General features: G+C 38.9%; 1 protein-coding gene across 1 annotated transcript in view; it reads left to right on the forward strand.

Annotated features, from left to right (window-relative positions):
- The first annotated feature begins 9,842 nt into the window (after positions 1–9,842).
- The window catches only part of LOC120529041 (tripartite motif-containing protein 16-like), a 33,503-nt gene continuing 23,492 nt past the window's right edge, over positions 9,843–19,853 (forward strand). The window contains exons 1-2 of the mRNA XM_039753102.1: positions 9,843–10,480; positions 13,823–13,918. Of these exons, the coding sequence (XP_039609036.1) occupies positions 9,899–10,480; positions 13,823–13,918 (678 nt within the window). The 5' untranslated portion in view covers positions 9,843–9,898. The remainder of the gene's footprint in view (positions 10,481–13,822; positions 13,919–19,853) is intronic.

The following is a 19,853-nucleotide window of genomic DNA, read 5'->3' on the forward strand; positions in this document are numbered from 1 at the left end:
CAATCCATGCACAAACATTGAGACGAAATTCATATTTGCATACTTGAGTACACAAATATCCTCATTCAACTCCATCAAAAGCATCTTCCTCATCCAAACACAACAGAACCTTTGGAAACTCAGACACTTTAGTTCAAACATATTAAATCAAACAACTGCTGAAAATTTAAAACCAGATGTTAACCTTTGGGGCATCTCAGGAATTGACTTATTCAAAAAACCCAAATGAACCAACAGTCAAAAAATAGATGACATAATAGACCAGGAATGAAAATCAGATCCTCCATTGTGGACCCTCTATTAGTGAAGTGATTCACATCAAATTATAAAACAAAAGAACAGCACATAAATTCAACATAATGTTACTTGCTTGGAGTAAAGCTCTGATGATTCACACAACTAGGATGTATACTTGACATCATTTATTGAGAGCAGAGTCAGATGGTGAGAATTTACTGCAAACTGCCCTGGCAAATTAGAAAACTTTGACTTCATAAATGAAGAAACGTCAGCCAATAAAGAGGCCTTGGAGCAGTTTATGTGAGGAGCTACACAGGACTTCTAAAAATGTGGGTGACTCTTCAGAGGTTCTGATATTCAAGTGAAACAGAAGTAAGACAAAGCAGCACATGAAGCTGAGCAGAGGAGAGCAGCCATGGGCATCCCAAGACTTCAGGACAAGGCCAACTGTGACAGACTCAGAGAGTTAAACCTGTTTAGTGTGAGCAGAGGAGACAATATGAGGACCTCATTCAAGTATTTAAAATCCTCAAAGGCATCGATAAAGCAGACCAGCAACATTCTTTAGGCTTAAGGGTGAATCACACACTTGAGGACATGACTGGAAATTAAGCGGAAATGCGTTTAATACTGAAGTCAGGAAGCACTTCTGTACACAAAGAGTTGTAGGACTGTGAAGCAAACTACTGAGACATGGAGGTGAAGCAGAAACATTGAGAACCTGAAGAAGAATCTTGATGAGATGTTGGGGCAGCATACATATTAGCTAAACAAATGGGCTTGATGGACAGAATGGACTCCTTTCATTTGTTAAATTTCTTATTTTCTTATGTTCTGCTATTAATTTTCTGACCTCCTGTGCTGTCGTCCCTATTCACAAATGAATTTACCGTGTTTTATCAAAAGTCACTATATGATAATCATGTATTTAGTTGATGGATTTTAATCTTCACATAAATTTTGAAGTACATACATTTAGCAAATATTTTGTACAAGCAGTGACAGATTGGGTGGGGGTTGGTTGGGTGGTGGATGTGATTGAGAGAATAAAACTGAATTGAAAAAATTGCTAACTTCTACAAGTACCATACCAGGACCCAGGAATCAAACCCACAACCTCTTGATTATGAGATAGCAGTTCTTACAGCTGCACCAACCAAGCAGACATTTCTAATTTGTACCCTAAGCCAATTTCTTTTTCTATGGTTAAATTTTTGAATAAAAGTACACTTGTTTTGTTATCCTTGTACCATTTGTGAAAGTGTTTATTTAATATTTGGACTTCAGTCTTCACACATTATACACTTCATGTACTCCTTTTGTCAATTATTACTAAGACATTGTGATAAAGGCGCTATATAGCGCCCGACCCGGCACAGAATACACAGAGGCACGTGTTCACACTCACAGGTATTTATTTTTGTTGCTCTTCAGCCGTGGGCACACATCTTCCCCGTGTCCGACCGGCCCAACACAGTCCCAAGCACCAAACCAACACAAACCCACACTTTCCTGCTCCACCACTCCTCCCAGGCAACCTTGTCCTCTTCCTCCCGATTCTGGCCTCGATTGCTGGGAGGCAGGCCCTTTTATACCCCACCCGGAAGTGATCCAGGTGCCTGACCAGCTGGTCTTAATTGAACCTCCGGGTGGGGCTGATAAACCGTCCAGTGTGGTGGCTGGCTCTCTGCAGCACCCCCTAGCGGCCACCCCATCTCCTAACCGGGCTGCTGTGGTGGACTCCATGTCCCATGGAGCCACAGGGGAGATTGAGGAGGAATCCACTGCCAGGGAGACTGCCCCCAAGCGCCCCGGGGAAGGTATTGCAAAGTCCATGATGGCTCTCCCGGGACGTATGCATCAGAGGCGTCCCGGCCGGGCATGGGACCAGGCTGTCCGTCACAACATGAAAAACATTTTTTATTTTTACTAATGTGTTCAACAATTCCTGCCTTGCATTTCCTGTCATCCTGCGTTTACACAGATTGTTGTAGACACGGAGCACACAAGAAATCTATGTGTTCTAGTTAACGAGATATTATTTCCCCTCTACAATTCCAGGCACCTCAAACTCATATAAACAAGACGCGAGCTGAGAGAACTTGGTGTACGACTAAAGCTGCATCAGGGTGGGATAGCAGGCTTCCTGCTCCTTGTGCTGATTGACAAATTTACAAAACAAAAGACGCTGATGGAGAGGTGCGAGGTAATTTAAGGTGGCCCTGGATTACTTTGTCATAGGCTTCAGGGATTCTAGTGTCGATGTGTGCTCAGGTTTGTAAGTCATGATAAGTTCAGATATGTAAGTCGGACCTTGGCCATTTAAGGCTTTATATGTTAAAAGGAGGATTTTGAAATCGGCCCTAAATTTTACCAGGAGCCAGTGTAAGGATTTAAGAACTGGAGTTATGTGTTCGTATTTTCTTGTAATTATTCTTAACTCAGCATTTTGGATTAAGTGGAGGCTGTATAAAGTACAATTTGAACATCCAGTGAACACAGCATTGCAGTAGTCAATCCTACTAGAAATAAATGCAGGAATTAATTTCTAAGAATCACTCTTATTTAGAAAATGCCTTAATTTCCCAATATTTCTGAAATGGAAGAAACCTGATTAGGCAACTTTGTAACATGCGCTTTAAATGACATGATAGAGTCAACGACAACACTGAGATTGTGGGCTTTTTCAGTCTAATTAATGGAGATTCCTGCTGTGTTAAATGATGACAAAATATTGTTGTCACCAGCGTCATTCCCTCCAATAATTAACATCTCTGTTTTATGGTGTTTAAAGACAAGTCGCTCTCTTCCACCTACTCCTTTAATTCACTAACACAACTACTTAACACTAAGATCCCTGAAGCTTATGATTTTAATCGTTGTCCTTGACCTCCTTAAATTTTCCTGACAAATTGCAGGAAGCTCGCTGCTCCTTATTACTGTGCTGTTAGCCCGCTTTTGTTTTGCAAATGTGTGGATTAGGAAAATGCAGCCTGCTAGACCCCCCATTCAGTCAGATAAAGGCATCACCCCGTTACTATCCTCGCAGCTCAAGTCTGTGTTGAAGTGTTTATCTGGCGATACATTTGTAAGAAATTTATTATAGAGGTAATGAAATATCATGATTTGAAAAACATACATTTCATGTGTGTTCCGTGTCTACAACGATCTGGGTAAATATTGAAAAATAGAGGAAATGTGAGGCAAGAAATGCTGAACACACAGCTAAAACAGAAAATGTTTTCATATGTGTTATGGTGTGAAGTTTCACATACAAGTTCATATATATTTTGTTATTATCTTTATTTGTAACTTAGGCAAACAATGCAATATAAGCATTTCATTAGTATGAAGCATTTGTGTTTCCCCCCTAGAATTAAGTCAGGATGGTGAATTTTATGACAGGGTTGGAGGAAGTGCCTCAAATAAGTTTGGCTAGTGATTCTCTACAGGACCCTCTCAATCAACCCCCACAGAAAAGCTAGAGTGCCTAGCTGGCGAACATCAGCTCAACAAATAGTTTTGGGGGCAGGTATGAAGGTACTCTAAGCCCCATTGGTCTGAAGTATGGCTGTTTGGAATTGGCTTGTATCAGAAGCCTTTAAGTACCAATGATGCCCTATTGGCTGTAGGGTGTGGACAGAAAACCTATAAATGTTCTTGCTTTAGCCCTCTACCTCTCTGACCAACTGATGAAAGTGCATCTTACACACCATGAAGTGAAAAGGACAACACAATGAAGAGCACAGCTTGGCAGCCATATTGAGACTGATGGACTGATTGAGTGTGTTTAGAGCTCTTGGGATGAAACAGTTTCTGAGCCTAGAGGTCCATGCAGGAAAGGCTCTGAAGCATTTGCCGGATTGGAGAAGTTCAAATAGACTGCACATGACTGAGTGGAATCCATGAGGATGCTGATGGCTTTCCCGAGGCAGCGTGTGCTATAAATGTCCTCCAGTGCTTTCCGATCAGCGGTCTTAGTGTTGTGATTCCACACACATATATGATGGGTTAAAGTACTCTAAATGGTGCATTGAGAGCAACAACACTAAAGCAACTGTTGTATTTGGATCAATTTGGCCATTGCATGCCCCATAATATTCTTACAAAATTATTACAATCAAGTGCCTTAAATTTGTAAATGATATGCAATTAATTTCAATATTTTTGATAAATCCTACATCATTGATGCAAATCTGAAAAGGGGGGACCCTACAGAAACCGTAGCACTGCTTTTACGCTGGGTGCCGGTAGTTTGTAAAAAGTGTGCACGCAAAGTCATGGGCTACCGTGAAAATATGCCTGGCTTTACACCAAGTTTAGTTTTGATACATCTCAAAGTGTGTGTTGAAACAGGCATACGCAACATTTTAATATGTACGCACCATTTATACATAATGTTCCTTTGTCCTGTGGACTTTCTCACAACCATTAACCCTGCCCTACAGACTTTCTCATAACAATCTCTTTCCCAGTCTGCCTTTTCATAACAACCACTTTGGCTCGAAGGACATATTGGCCTCCTGGAGATGAGCATCACTTGATTACCCCGCCCTTCGTTCTCACATCCTAATCCTGATGTGTTAAAGATTGACAGACTTTTGGTTAATCAGTTCTTACAATTATGTTGGAATTAGGAGGACCCACATGTGAAAACTGGACTATTAAAGTAATGATTTCTTGTCACGCTAGCATCATTTAAGGCTAATATCATAGGTAGCCATGCCAGTAAGTAGCACCTCACAGTTTCACTGATATGGATTCAGCTGCGGACCTCCTTGAGTGGACAAACATGGTGTTTCCTGCCTCTTTGAAAGAAAGGAAAAATGCAAGCCTTTATAATAATGAATTCTTACACAGCTCAAAGCTAGCTAGTTTAATAAATTCTGCTGTAACTTGATTTATTATTATTATGATTTAGAAAGAAGCACTGACATATAGACTTAAATGCTGGTTAAAATATATGTATGCACGCTAATGTGAACTTCAATAATCAATTCTTAAAGGCCTATATGGCTCAAACCAGTTAATACAAAGCATTTTATTTTAACTTTAGTGCCTAAGGTATTGATGAGCCTTATATATAAATTTAACTGTCATTTAAGTGCTCATTGATTTATACACCAATGTGACAGCTTGCCTAGTGTTCTCAAAACGAAAGGCTCTGAATGCCTGTGGAAGTTTGTTGAGTCTTCTGTCAGTGGAAACCCCAGCCCTGTGCCCCCAAAACAAAATCTGCCTGTCTGCTCGCTCAGTTCCTTCAGAGAACACAACGTCCTTCACTCACAGACGTTCAAATCAAAGCAAATAAAGAAGACAGGCAGGCCAGCGGCCCTTAAGCTGAAATAAATGGTGACCTTTTAAGCTCCTTCAGGCTTAAGCTTTTCATAGCTAATGGCACATTGATCCTTAATTGAAATTCTCAACAAAACAAAGAGAATAACTTAATGAACGATGAGAACTGAATGGTGACAGGAGGGCTCACCTCATAATTTTAAAAGTCACTAAAGCAGCACAGGAGGAAAACCTGTCAACAGAATCAAACTACTGACTGGAAAACAAAAATATAAGAGTAATAAATGAAAAGACTGTAAACCTAATAGTAAGTTACAAAAGAATGAAAAGCTATGATAAGAGTGAGAAGGAACAAAAATAACATGAGTGTGTAGCTGTAAGTGAGTTTAAGAAAGACCAGGCTTAAAAGTTCATGAAGAGGAACAGGCCGTGAGAATAATAAAAATGTGAAAGGTAACTTTTAAATGTCTAATCTATGGAAGATAAATCACAATAAAACTGGTTATCTGTTGAAAACACGAGATCTAACCACACAACATAATCATAAAGAAAACAAAAGAATGTCAGTTATATGGAAGAACACATAAATATGATGAAACTGAAGGAAATGAAACCTGGCTAAGGCCCAGGGATGAGGATGAGGAGAACAGAAAGGGATACCAAAGATTTAGAAATGACAGCGTTTGTTTGTGGTATTCATTTTCATTAAGGAAAGACTTAAGTAACCGTCTGCTTTAAATCTGAACCTACAGTCTGGGTACAGACATTTGACTAAAAACCATCAAGGGTACAGACCTGACTTTAGGAGTGGGCTACAGACCATCATATACAGATAAGAGTGTCAAACAGGCACAAACAGCTTTAAATGGCTGAGGCCCCACTTCCTGTACGTCTCTGAACTTGTCTGCACATTCACACCGAGTGCACATTAAGATCTCACAATTTCAGTCTACTAAAGAGTCCAAGGACTATTGAAACAGCAGGGGGAGGTCAAGCTGTTAGCTGCAGGGCCTCAAGACCATGGACTGATCTGCCTACTCATATAGGAGGTGCCCCTTCACTCTCAGGCTGAGGACTCACCACTTTAGCCTGGCATAGCTGGTAGGGCTGACTGTTAACTGTGCTTATTACATATCCATTAGTCATTTGTATTAAAGTGTTCGGTAATATAATCATCATGAACTCTTACTAAACCTTCTGTATTCTGTTTCTCTTCTCATTTCAGTATTCTACTGTTCCACTTCTCCATTGCCCAGCTATTTAGTAGCCCATGACTAAGACACCTGAGGTATCGGGAGCCTTGGATTTGAAGAGTTAAAGGACCAATTAGAATGACAGCACAGACGTGTACGGTAGAAGGACCAGCAGGAGGTGGGTGGCCAGTAGGCTGAGGTCTTCAAACGTGTCACCGTCTCTGACTCTACGTCATATAAATGGCCATCAACACTCCAGAGGTTTATTTTCTCCAGGGATGCTAATGATTGGATTTTCTGTTTTCTTCTTCTCTCTTGTTAGCTGGCCACGTCTGGTATTAATGGACGTCCTGTTTAATCTTTTTATGCTACTCAGTTGAAGTTGTTTTGTTAATTGTGTTTTTAGACCAATCGTTATTTCTATGTGTGTTCCTGTTGTAGGTTGTAAAGTCTGTAGCCGTGTTTTAAATATCAACCTGCCTCCAGTGATCTGAGCCTGCAGCGATGCACACAATTCAGTTCTCCACATTTTAAAAACGTCTGCAAGCTTTTAGTAATTTGAAAAAAAGCAAATTTACAGAGGATATGATTAAAATGCTGGGGTTTACTTATCCAAATGTTAACTGTTATACCTTATAAAATATGACACACAGACAGAGTTCATCAATGTAATTTCTGACTGTTTATTAACACAGAATGTACACCACAGTGATAAGAAGTCGCCTGTCCAGAGTCTTTATTATGTAATACTTAGAACAGAATTCAGTTGATGAACAATGTTGGGTGTGTATCTGTGATAAAGCACACCAGGGGCCTCATGCATAATGCCATGCATAGAATTCACACTAAAACATGGCGTACGGAAAAAAGCGGAAATGTGCATACGCACAAAAAAATCTAGATGCATTAATCTATGCGTACACCAACTTCAATGTTTTTCTGCTACATAAATCCTGGTCAGCGTGAATAGTAATCCACTTTAATCACATAGTTTATTTTGTCATTAAAGTAGAACATCATATACTTCATCTTTAAATCGTTCAATTTAATAGTTTCTCAAATCCCACTGTAAGTAAGTAAGTCAGTAGCATGTTAAATGCTTTGTTTTGTATGCTTCATAAACAGGCTTTCTCTTCCTCCGACAAGAGAGCGAATCCATTACATTTGTGATATTACAGCTCTCTGAATAATTTAAATGCCTTATTTTTGGTTATCAATTAATTTAACGTCTGCATCAAGACTAAATGTAATGGATGCCCCACAACAGGGAATATATGGATAACAGCTTCAGGATAGTAACAGGTGGGATAAACAACAGTCTGTGATTTAAGATCACATGACTGAGGCCTGGATGGTGCTCTCATCAGTCAGCCAGGTAGTTTTGCTGCCATATTTTGGGATAATACTAAAGATTTCCTCTAGTTAGGATGAAGACCATCTCTTTTGACAAATCCAGGCTTTTCCCTAAAAATCATCCTTATTTTTCACAAAGGCTATGCTTTTATTTACACACCAGGTTTCTAGCCAGCAGTGAAGGGAACACAATCTGCTATAAATCACATCCCCTCTATATAATCTTGGTAAGGGGCCAGATACTAACAACTAAATACTGAAATTTTCTTTTAGCTTTGGTGTATAGAGAGATGAAGTTCCTCTTTAATACCTCAGATTGCTGTAAATAAATATCATTAGTGCCGACATGCAGCAATAAGGTAGATACTTCATCATCGGTGATACAATCCAATTGGGCCTCTATTTCAGAAATCTTCGCACCTGGCAGGCATTCAACATTAACTGCTGGTTTAACATAGTTTGGAATTCTGACATTCTGCACTAAGGAATCACCAATTATGAGCACTTTGTTGTTCTCAGGATCCACAGGCGTGCTGCAGAGTGCTGAGAATCTGTTCTGGGTCCGAATTGGTGACCTGGGTGCAGAGGGACTCAATTTTGGCTTCTTAGACTCTTGTCTCACTGTTACCCATACGCCCTGTGGCTGAATTGGTGCTGCTGACTTCCTACTACAGTAGGACCTGGAGAGACTAAAGCCGAATCAGAAGTCAGCGAATGCTCTAAACAAACCAAGTTGATTCAATTTTCTTTTTGCATAATTGCTGCCAGGTTTGTAACTCGGTCCTCCAAGTCACCTAATTTCCCAACTCCAAATTAACTAAATACTTTTGTCAGGTGAAGCTGTCTACACTGTCGACTGGAAAACCTGAACTGTACATGCTGCAGGACACACCACATATAAACCTACCCTCAACGGGCAGAGAGTAGATAGAACTTACGTTTAGCGCTGAGTTCATCTTCTCTGTTTCTGCATTAACTTAGATGCTTTGTGCATTCAGCTGAATCACTAGGAGACAGTCGGCTTTAACTTTCTTCTAACACACATGAATGTCTGTGTGTTAATCGTAGAGTGCAGAAGTACACCAGCCTAGTCTCACAAATCCTGTGATAATACGACTTGTATAACCTGTGAAGGAGCTAAGAGTGGCCAACACCTGCTCAGTGTTACCTGTCTGTCTGTCTTGTATCCTGTCTGTTATGTCAATTTTTAAAAACCTTTCATATTTCTACAATCTTTTTATCAATAAATCATATCATTCAAGGGCTTAGACTACCTTGTTGGGAGTCTAAGAGTTGGTGGATTTACTGAATAATCTGAGAAATTACTGACATGGACAAAGAAAAAAACAAAAATTCATGATTTAATGGATTAACATCAATCAGTTTATTCTCCTCACCCACACCAGTCTGACTAATAAAGATGACCAGCATGGTGCCATGCAAATCTGTTTACAGTCATTGCTGTGTTGTGTTTTATTTTCATTGTATTCCGTCTGTCAGTGTGCACTGAGCTCTGTGTCTGTCAAATGTGGACTGCAGTGTGTAATAAATAACTAAGAAATACTGACGTGAATTACACTTTAACAGACCATCTCTTCTGTCTCTTTGTGGTCTTCACTCTCTGAGCTCCTGTCTCATATTAACTGTTCATCCTCAGCATCTCCTCAGATGTCCTCTCTGTGAGCTTTCAGCTTTTTTTTTAAATCTCCTCCTCCTCCTCCTCCTCACTGAGCACAAACTTTCCCTTTCGTTTCCTCACAAGTCACTTCCTTTTTTGTCTGACTGATTCTCTCTGCCTGCCTCTCCTCAGACTGACGATGGCTGACCAGCTGTCTGTATCACAGGACGCGTTCACCTGCTCGGTGTGTCTGGACACCCTGACTGACCCCGTCACCATCCCCTGTGGTCACAGTTTCTGTCTGAAGTGCCTCACGGACTGCTGGGATCAGAGCCAAGTGTGCAGCTGTCCTCAGTGCAGACACACCTTCACCACAAGGCCAGCACTGCAAAGAACTATCCTGCATAATGAAGTCATCAAGAAATTAAAGAAGACGGCACTCAGTCCTCCTCCTCTTCCATCCAAGAATTATGCTGGCCCTGGAGACGTGGAGTGTGATTTCTGTACTGGGAAGAAGTTCAGAGCGGTGAAGTCCTGCCTAACCTGCCCAGCCTCTTACTGTAGGACTCATCTGCAGCCTCACAATGAAGTAGCAGCCCTGAAGCACCACAAGCTGGTTGATCCTGATAGAAATCTGAAGGAGAAACTCTGTGAGCAACATCAGAAAAATCTGGAGATATTCTGTAAAACTGACGAGATGTGTGTCTGCATGATGTGTGTTGTGACTGGACATAAAAATCATGAAATGATTGAGCTGGAGATGGAAAGAGAAGAAAAACAGGTGAGTGGGGCTTAGTGTTTAATGGAAACAAACTAAATAACAGAAGTTAAAGGATATGTAATGTAGTGTAACAGAAGAATCTGTTCATTCATCTTATAAATTCGATTTTTCAACTACAGGCAAGAAACAGCCCAGGATGGGACACTCATTAAGCAGTCAAGTGAGCCAAGTGGTCTCTCTTGCTCAGTTTCTTTGTGCTCTAAGACAGTAGGTGAAAAACTACATCCTGCAAACAAGAAACGTCCCCTGGCAGGGTACAATTGTCCTGTGAGCTGCTCATAGTAATATCTGACATTCTGACCCTCATGAGATGTTCTTACCAAGATGGCTGCTGTAAGCGTAGTAACTCACCATGGAGTGTCAGTGTAAACAGAATTCAGTCGACAGTCTGAGCACACAAATAGACACCATCTGTAGTGACGCCACACACACACCAAATGGGTCTAGCTGGCTGTTTGCTTTGTCTTGTTGGTCCATTTTTGAAGAATTTCAGTGTGAGTTTGGTTGATCTCATGAATGAGTCACACGTCAGTCTGTATTGTACTGCAGAGTTAAGTCAAAGTTTTGTACAATAAATTAAACTCTTTGAACTCCTGGCTGTAACTTGGTAGTAAAATAAAGAGAGGAGTGAATTCTGGGAATTGACATCAGCATAACTGTGTGAAGTAGAAGGTGTTAGCTATTGTGAGGGTCTCTTTATAAATTCAGTGAGAAAACTAAACTAGTCTTCTATCAGTTGAGAGCAGTGTTACACACACACACACACACACATACAAACACACACACACAGATATACAGGGGAGCTGTAATTGAGTTCAGGCAATGCGTCTCCAAATCCATGTTGCTATGTGAGAGTAAGAGAGAGTGTGAGAGAACTGATCCACCTAAGCTTCTGAGAGACCAGAACTGAGATGAGAACATTGAAAAGCAGCTCTGAAAGAAGGTTTGTGTCCTGGTAAATTTTTGGATAAAAATTAGAGAAATAAAAGTCACAATTGATGTGCCTTTTTCTGTAAGAGTGAGAAAAAGTACAAACTAAACTAACGCAGAATCATGTTTTGTGTTTTTGTGGAAGTCATTTGTCTGAATGTTCTTGAATACGTACACCGTTAGTTGTCCATATATCATAAATATGTTATATTGGATTGCATGTTCTCCTCATGGCCGTGTAGGTTTCCTGCTGATGCTTTGTCTTCATCCCATAATCTAAATATCTGCATGTTAGGTAGACTAAGATGTCGGTCATTTAACAATTAATGAACTTCAGCCATAAACTAGGCAGATTTCTTCATAGTTCTGACATTCCAAGCTATTTCTTTAATTCCTGTGCAGTTTCCAGATGTTTTTATATTTTTGGATGCAGAAAAAATATGTAAAAAAAGATTTTTAAATGACACGATTTTATTTAAAAATGCACTAAAAAGAAAAAAAATTCTTATATACAAAAATTGTATTGGTCATATGTGACTAAAACTAAAATAGTAGGGTGTCCATAAAAGAATTAGTTGAATTCAATTAAAATAAATATAGAACTCTGAAGTGATTAAAAAAATCTCTTACATCTTGAAAATTTGTGGAATTGTAACAGTTATGCTACATATTTTAATCATTTTTATATGATGTGTCATTTTCTTTCCATAGTTTAGCTGGTTAGATATTTCACATTAATGAAACTATGAATTTGAATTTAATTAAATTAAATCAAACAATTCAGACATCGTGATTAAAGTGCACACGGCAGACTTTCATTTAAGTTTATTTACAGACATTTCAGTCACACAGCACTTTTTCTACACAGTCCCCCCATTTCAGGACACCATAATGTTGGGGACCCTTAGCGTCACAGGTGTTTGTGATTCCTCAGGTGGGCTTCATGGCTTCATAAGACTCCCCGGCTTTCTTCTGCCCTTTGGAGTCTGTAGCTGCCTTTGTTCAACCCGATGACAAGGGCTGTGACAGTGACAGACACAGAAGCCATTATGAGGCTGGCTTGTCTGACTCTTCTTCTACAATCTGGCTGTGGTCCTACAATGAGGTGATGGTCAGATGTTGTTGTTTCTCATTTTTGTTCTTTAGTTTTTATTTTGTTTTGATGTATTTGCACAAATATGTGTCCTCATATGTGGTAGCTCTGTATTTACTGAGTGGTCTCATCTATTCTTGCATTCTGCCTTGTAGTTTGTACTGTTGTGTTGTGTTTCTGAGGTGGCCATGATGGATTGGCCATCTAGCTCTGTGAAGAAGATTACTTGTGTTTGACACTCATTGCATGCCCAGCGTACCTACAGGGGGTCTCTCTCTGAATTGCCCTGCCAAGATTTATTCCAGTTTCTTTCCCTACATAGTTTATTTGGGATTTTTTTCTTCTCTTCTTAGGGAATCTGGAGTAGGGGGCTCTCAAAAACAGGGTCTGCTAAAGCCCACTGAGACACTCCTTGGGTGATTTTTGGACATAAAAGAAAAATAAAATTGTTCTTTCTAGTCTGAAGTGCGCAGAGTGAAGAGTAAAGCAGACAGGCCTGTTCCTTGTGCTGCTCCAGTGTTGCTCACACAGTCCTTGAGTCTCCCAAACTGCGCTCTGCCTGACAGATAGTCCATCATCGGGACACCACAGGCTCACCCACCTGCAGATCTCTGAGCTGACCCCTTAACAGGGATGGCTGGGTGGTCTTGAAGGCTCTGGAGAAACCAAAAAACAAAAAAAAATACACATTTAGGTTACAAAATATCTCAGTCCTATAAACAAATCACACGATGTAAATAACGTATAAGAATATCATTTTTGAGTTTTAGAATTCCATTAAGTTGCCTTCTTCCTGAATTCAACAGAATTATTTGTGTATTTCAGTATCTTATTTGACTCCAGAAAATGACAACGGCAGACAACATCCTCACATGTCCGACTCAGGATACTAAATGTCCTTGTAGATCCTATAATTACTGACATGACGTGTTTATGTCCTCCTGGTCTTTCACAAGTTTCTTTACTTTACACTCCAGTTTGTTTTAATTATTTTTGGTGTTGTGTGAACTTCACATTTCCCAGTTTGTCGATGTGATGTCTTCTAAACGTCAAGAACTACTCACACACTGGTGTGCCTTCAAACTGTCTTCTGTATTTGACGTACTCTTCAAGCCCAAACTCAATCTTGCATCAATTAAATTAAACCTTTCTTTTAATCTTTATTGTCATTCCTGTTTGTTAAATTAAATCTAAATTGTGTCATCAAATGTCAAACAAATGTGCTGTGAAAATATCAGGAGTCAGAAAGAGAAGAAGAACTCATAAAGTGAACGTGGATTCTTATCTGCCCACACGTGTCCTCTTTTGTGTCCAAACAGAAACAGCTGGGGGCGACACTGAGTAACATCAGGAGGAGACTTGAGGAGAGAGAGAAGACACTGAAGGAGACGAGGAGGGCGATGGATGACATGAAGGTGAGTGGAATAGGAAGACAACACTTCATATCAAAGAAAGGAGAAATAAATGAGAACTTGAGCAGCAGAGCTTCACTGAACAGGAGAAGGGAGAGTTAGAGAAGACGTTTTGTGGTGTCCTTCATGGCCTCTCACTGATGATAGAATCCTATCTGTTATTCAGTGGAGACTCAGACAGCATCACCCTAAAGTCCTCTGATATTCCATCAGCTGCTCTACTAACAGAAACTCACACTGAAGGTCGACGCTGATGTTCTGAATTAGATTAGCGCAGCGGTTCTCAACCTCTAAGTATTTGCAACCCGAGTTTTCATAACAGTTTTAATTGCGCCCCCGCCCCCTAATATTTTTTTGAAATGTAGATGTATATTTTATTATACCTATTTAACTTTTATTGACATTTATCTAACTCTATATTTATTATTCTAGTATCAGAATGTAGTTTAAGTTAATTTCCGCCCCACAGGTTGAGAACCACTGGATTAGCAGGTACAACGTTCCTTAATGTTCTAAGTTTTATTTATTTCAAGAAAATAGCATTACATGCTATCAAGTTCAACTTATTTATTAAATGACTTTCAAAGTCAAACTAAAAATAATAATTAAAAGATGAGAAAGTTAGAAACAGAAAGCAGGAGAAAAAAAAAAATAAAATCAAACAACCAAACAGGATTCACCCAAGAAAAACAGAGGAGAGCTGGGAGCAGGACCTAACAATTTTGGAAAATAAATAAATAAATACTAAAAAGGCAGAATATTATTTTCCCCTGCTATGAATGTTTATTTTAAATTTTTATTAATTAGATCTTGCCATATTTTAAAATACTTTTTGAACAGATCTTCTTACTGTAGTGAGAATTTGGTTTTTTCCAATTTCAAATAGTTCAGAGCATCAGTGATCAGTGGTCTGTATGATGCACATTGTGATAAATACTTATATTTCTTTGTAAAAACAGGAATTAATGCTTCATGAGCAGTTTGAGGTAGAATTTTGTTGTCTGTAGCTTCTGTAAACATTGCTAATAATAAAGGAGCTAACTGAATTGAAAACATCTTCATTAAATTCCACTGGTTGCCATCAGGTCCTGGGGCCTCATGTATAACGCCGTGCGTAGAACTCGCACTATAACATGGCGTAAGCACAAAAGCCGAAATGTGCTTACGCACAGAAAAATCCAGATGCAGGAATCTGTGCGTACTCCAACTTCCACGTTCTTCTGTTACATAAATCCCGATCAGCGTGAAAAGTAACGCTCGTGCACGCACATTATGTAACCTCCCAGAATTACGCCTATTTGAATTTGCAAATCAATATAAATCGCCCTCAAGCCCAGCCTTCTGTGAAAAGACAATGGGAAAAGCACGGGGAAAATATAAGAATTTCAGCGAATACCAAGTGGAGGCAAAGGAAAAACATACTATTGTTCAAATAAACCGTGGAATAATCAACAAAAGGCAGTTGATCGAGTGACATAGCGTGTTAGAGAAACTTGAAAGCTCACATTCACAAAATCGCACAGTGGCGGAAATAAAAAAGAAGTCACATATCAAAGTCGCCGTGGAAAGAAGAGTTGTAAGCCCACTGTCTGAGTGTCATATGAAAGTTTATTAGAGTACAGAGAAAAAAGGCACAAAAGCACGAAATGTCAACTTTAATCTCGACATTTCCACTTTAATCACGTAGTTTATTTTTTCATTTAGTAGAACATTATAAACTTCATCTTAAAATCGTTTAATCAACCAGTTTCTCAAATCACATCGTAATTAAAGTAGCACGTTAAATGCTTTGTTTTGTATTTGATCTTCTACTCGTATGTGATCTATGTGTGTGAATCACTACTTGCTTCTTAAACCGGCTCTCTTCCTCCAACAGGTCACAGAGTCCATTACATTCGTGATATTACAACTCTCTGAATAACTAAAATACTGAGATGTATACGTGATGTCATTTTCATGATGATAGGAGTTAAAGCACATTATTAAACATGTGTTTTTTTCGATGAAATAATTTATTGTCGAAATTTGTCGCTGCGTTTTTAGCTGTGTTGTTATTTTCTCTTTCTGTTTTATATTCAATATATATTGGCGTAGCCGTCACTGCAGTCAGTGCTTTTCTTTCCCCAAGTAACCGATCGCCATACAATCAGCTCTGTAATAGACGTTAAGCCATCTGTAAGCTTAGCGCCGATTCTTCAAAACATTTAAATAACATTGAAATTTCTTCATAGTACATGTTTAATTATTCTATCCTTCACGACACTCCCAGTGAAGAATATAGATTATTTAAATGAAGTTAAAGTTTTACCTGTATAATTTAACAAACATATTTTGCTGCATTTCATCTTAAAAATGATATCGTCATCATATGTAAATACGCGCTTTATAAAGTGGCGATATTATAACTGTAGTGTAAGTTTACAGTGGGGTGATTGTACTTATAAGTACAAACCGTTCTACAAGGAGCAATTGATTGAGTGCATTTAAAGTTCTTGGGATTAAACTGTTTCTGAACCGCGAGGTCTGTACAGGAAAGGCTTTAAAACGTTTTGCAGTGGCTGAGACAGCGTGTCCTTAAAGCTGTATACCGCTAATTCTCTTTCCGATCAGCTGCTGCTGTGATTCACACTCAGATACAGTGATATAAATACTCCGAGTGGTGCAGTGAGAGTAATATGGAAAAAGATGATCCGCTGTGGCAACTCCTAACGGGAGGAGCTGAAAGAAGAAGAAGAAGAAGAAGAAGAAGAAGAAGAAGAAGAAGAAGAAGGAGAAGTGAGAGTAACAACGCTAAAGCAGTTATGGCATTTGGAATACTATGGCTGTTCCCTGGACCATTATATTGTTACGAGTTAATTACAATCAGATGCATTACACTAATAAACAATATGCGGTTAGTTTCTGTGTATTTATAAAGCCGTGTCATGAAAATAATGAGTAATCACACAAGAACAGTACTATTGCTTTGACGCTGGGTGCCGCCAGTTTGCAAAACCGAGCGGAGAACTTGCGTACGACAAGGCATGAGGTATCGTGGAAAAGTGCGTGGCTTTACGCCAAGTGTAGGTTTTATACATCGCGATTTGAACGTGGAAAAGTTCTTACGCAACATTTCTGTGCGTACGCACCGTTTATACATGAGGCCCCTGCTGTTTTCCCACTTTGGACTGAGTTTATAGCATCCAGTAGTTCTGAGAGGGTCTGAGGTTTGCCCAGTTTCTTTGCACTAAGAATGTCCAGCTGTTGTATTTGTATTAAAACAAAGAACTCCTCAGATTGTGTCTCATTTTCTATAAACTGAGTACAATATAAAGACTTATAGTACTTACTAAGTGAGTTATATTTTTATATTTTATGACTTTATCGCCATTTGCACTCATAATTTGTATTATTTCATTACAAACTTTCCACTTGTGAATTATTGAGCTAAGATCGTATTAACATTCTCTCCATGTTCACTGTAATGATACAATTTAAAAGATGAGTTCTTCAGATTCTTTTGTTGTCAGGAGATTACATTCTGATTGGACAGCCTGTCATTTCCTATAAAAAGCCTCATTTGGAGATCTGGTGTATTCTTGATTCATTCTGGAGATCTTAATGGTCTTTTCTTATTCATTTTACTATTCCCTAGTTTTATTATACTCCACAACTTAAGCATCACTACTGTTTCACTGAGTGCAGACTTTATATAAAATACACCTTCAAATGTTTTACTTAAGCTTAAATATTTTATGACAAAAGATAATAAGTTTCTCCAGCTGTGGCATTTGTTCAATCTCAGATCCACTGTCCTCTTTTAACTTTCCATGTGAAGTTTCCCAGTTCTTCCAGTGCCTCAGTGAGTTTTCTCCTGTTATTCCAGATCTTCCACCCACATCCTCATTTCAGTTTGGTTAACACTAGAATTACTAGAGCCTACAGAAAAACTTGTAGATCTGTCCCACCTTAAAACGTTTCACACCTCTCCATCAGCGTCTTTTTTCTTCTAAATTTGTGGCTAAACAGCAAACCGCAAGCAGCCTAATATCACATCTCCCACTGCCGCACAGTTTTCTCAGCCCAGCTCTGTTTCCCTGCGTGTCAGTTACTTGGAGTTGTATAGAGTGAGTAGTCAAGCAAAATAACATCTTTTATAAATACTATATCATTATTTGGAACACTTGTATTTCATGTGTGTTCCGTGTCTACATAGATCTATGTTCACACATCATTAAAAAAGAAACATTTTTCATGTTTTAGTCATAATTGACAAAATGTAGACAAGTTTATAATGTGTGAAGCCTTAATTCCAAATATCAAAAAAACACTTTCACAAAAGATGCAAATATAAAAAAAATTCAAAAATATAACTGCAGAAAAACACCCGGTGTTAGAGTGTGATATTGACTCACATGTGCTAAGAGCGCTGTGGTGGCACAATGGTATCAGCTCTTGACTGGTGATCTGAACTTTACGGGTTCGATCCTAGATGAGTCTGCTTTGAAAAGTGAGCTGCACGTATTCTTACTATTTTAAAATCAAAACATACATTTGATTCCAATCTGGAACAGCCGGTGTAATTTATGATACTTTATTCTGTTATTCTCTCAGCCTCGTTCACGATCCCAACTCAAACATCCACTCACCTACCATCCATTGGACACTGCTGCTTTCACAGATGCGCTGTAACAGAGGTAAACTCAGATCATGATGACTGTTCTACATCGGATCAAGAATGCACTTTTGCCATCGCTGTACTTTGTATACGTACTGTACATGGGAAGCTCTGCACTTGTGACTATATGCTGTAGGAAGTAAGTAAATAAATAAAGGTAATGACATTAGATCTGACTCTTACATACAAAGGATGGTGCATGTGCCCGAAACATTAACATTTATATGTTACTTACATAAAAGCCAGATCTAATGTTATTTACCTTGAGTTATTTACTTATATGATGACTGTTCTACATCAGATCAAGAATGTACTTTTGCCATCGCTGTACTTTGTAATTGTACATGGGAAGCTCTGCACTCGTGGCTTTACACTGTAGGAAGTAAGTCAATAAATACTATCTATACTGTAATAACAGTAATTTTGTTATTATATAGCAGCTTCCCTGTCTGCCTATCATACGGTGCCTTTCCTTCCTATCTATCTATATATCTATCACCTTAGCTGTTTTTTTTTTAATATATATATCTATTGTACAGTGCCTACGGGGTGTCAAAGTTGGACAGTCAGGTCCAGACCACAGGGGTTTGTCTTTATTTCAAGGAAAATAGGCGAGCACAATGTGTCACTCCACACTGTATAGTCCAATCCAGACACAGAGGTGAAAGTTGAAGAAGTAGAAGTGAAGGAGAGCCAAACTCACAGACTGACCTTCACTTTGGTTTATGGTTCTATGATCATCTGATTTTGTTGTTTCCTCCTAGAATTCCTGCTTATTAGTGATGCATGAAATCCCCTCTCTACACCCATGCTGACCGCAACATTTTTCAGCAAGATGTCCTTCCCCTGGATGGTCCTCAAAGTCGTGTTTCATGTCTTTTTTGTTTATTTATTGATGATAATGTTGATTTTGTTAAGTATTTGTATTATTCTTTGTATTTGATCATATCTATAAGCTACCTGTGTTAAGCTCCATGTGGTTTGTGTGCGGTTCATCTGCCATTCAGTACCAGGAGCAGCCCTATAAATACCAAAGGTTTCTCACAGTTTCATTATGAATGCGCTCTCTGAGATGTCGAGTTCTTGTGTTCTTTGGCTGTGCCTTATGCTTTTGTGATTTTACTGGATTTCTCAACCTGTTGCTTTGTATTAAAAATACACTCTTTGGATTCTGTTTTGAAACTTTGTTTGCTTTGGAGTGTCTGTGTATTTGGAATACCACTTTGTGAAGAATAAATCTTTAATTCTGTAAAGATTCTATGAGAAACATTTTCTATCTAT

Source organism: Polypterus senegalus, chromosome 4 (assembly GCF_016835505.1).
Source record: "Polypterus senegalus isolate Bchr_013 chromosome 4, ASM1683550v1, whole genome shotgun sequence".
Taxonomy (NCBI): Eukaryota; Metazoa; Chordata; class Cladistia; order Polypteriformes; family Polypteridae; genus Polypterus; species Polypterus senegalus.